The 1447-nt window shown below is 52.2% G+C and overlaps 1 protein-coding gene across 1 annotated transcript in view; it reads right to left on the bottom strand.

Moving 5' to 3' along the window:
• The window catches only part of LOC119589188, a 5453-nt gene that overhangs the window by 1143 nt on the left and 2863 nt on the right, over positions 1–1447 (bottom strand). The window contains exons 3-5 of the mRNA XM_037937785.1: positions 1222–1362; positions 704–1027; positions 436–576 (exon numbers count right to left, since the gene is read on the bottom strand). Of these exons, the coding sequence (XP_037793713.1) occupies positions 436–576; positions 704–1027; positions 1222–1362 (606 nt within the window). The remainder of the gene's footprint in view (positions 1–435; positions 577–703; positions 1028–1221; positions 1363–1447) is intronic.

Below are 1447 nucleotides of genomic sequence, written 5' to 3'. Positions count from 1 at the left end.
TCTTCTTCCCCTTACTAGCAATTTCCCTACAACTTTCTAATCTAAAAATAACTTTAGACTTGGTAGGAAACCCGTTTTCCGCTCATTTACGGCAACCCAAAGCTAGCCTTGTGACTTTCACTACTAACACTCAAGGATGGACGGATGGTTGTAATATACACTTGAGCCTTCCCACACAAGATGCAAAAGCAGGTAAATGCCTATTAATCACGTGGGTTCTTTTTAAGCTAAGTACGTGAAGAGCCTGTGCGTGGTTGGTAAAGTACGTGCATGTGTGTTACGTGTGTGTTCCTGTGCTTTTGGGGTTGCGTGATTGGTGTTCTTCAGGCGCGTGCGAATGGCGGGTGCTTTTTCAAACGTGTAAAATCTTAAGACGTGAAGGCATGTGTAAATATGTATTCGCATGAGTCAGCGTCCACTGCAACACGTCATTACCTGCAAAACCAGCTGTCGGTGGCTCTCTTGCTGGCGTCGAACAGCTTCCTTGCAAGGCCCGAGAGCTGCAACAGGGTCAGTCACGAAGTCCTGGTTCGAGTTGGCCTCCACTGTGCCATTAGGGTACTCGGAGTAGTTGATCTGCAGGGGAAGGGCTTGGCATCAGTCTACTCATAACTTCCTTGCGTTCATTCGCTGAAATGTAACTTCATTTTCTCCCTTTCTCCTTATCAACGTCGAAGAAATACTCATCACGGGGATCTTTTACCTTGACGGAGCGACCCTGCTGGTCCACGTAGGAGCAGAGGCCGGTCGTGACGCCGTCCTGGCTCACCACCAGGATCTGGGCCCCGAAGTCTCCCGAGGACACCTGGAATACCCCGGGCCCTTGCGAGGGGAAGTTGCTGCCGAAGTACGAGGAGCCCTGGAAGGACCCGGGCCCTTGGTTGGGGAAGGAGCCGCCCCACGACGAGGAGCCCTGGATGATGCCGTGGCCCGGGAAGCTGGCGTCGTCGGAGACAAACGCGAAGCCGCCGTCAGCCCCGGACGCTGGTCCCTGGGGCTGCACGACACCGAACCCGCCGAACAGGTCCTGATGGGAACCGCAGGAGGCCGTACAAGGGGGAGATCAAGACCGGAAAATGCAGAGTCGAGTCTTTCGACCAACAGCAACAAAATCAACCGTAAAAATTAAGTGTATGATGCATCATGCCTAAGAAACTGTACATGCATAAGTGCGTGCGTGTGAGTACGAATGTGCATGGAAGTTTCCCACTGGGACATTACCTGCCTCAGTTGTTCCTCAAGCTGATTCTGTCCAGCCTTGACTTGATTCTGGCAGGTGCGGAGGGCGGCCTTAGGGTCTGTCACGAAGGATTCCCTCGCCTTGGCTTCCAGTCTTCCATCAGGGTATTCAGTGTAGTCGATCTGTGAAGGTGAGAGAGGCTTCTTGCTGAGTCTTTCCTAACATCACCACTCCAATAGACAATGTAATCTATCCCTTTGACTCACA

Source organism: Penaeus monodon, chromosome 25 (assembly GCF_015228065.2).
Source record: "Penaeus monodon isolate SGIC_2016 chromosome 25, NSTDA_Pmon_1, whole genome shotgun sequence".
Classification (NCBI taxonomy): domain Eukaryota; kingdom Metazoa; phylum Arthropoda; class Malacostraca; order Decapoda; family Penaeidae; genus Penaeus; species Penaeus monodon.
This window is presented reverse-complemented; position numbering and strand designations above follow the sequence as displayed.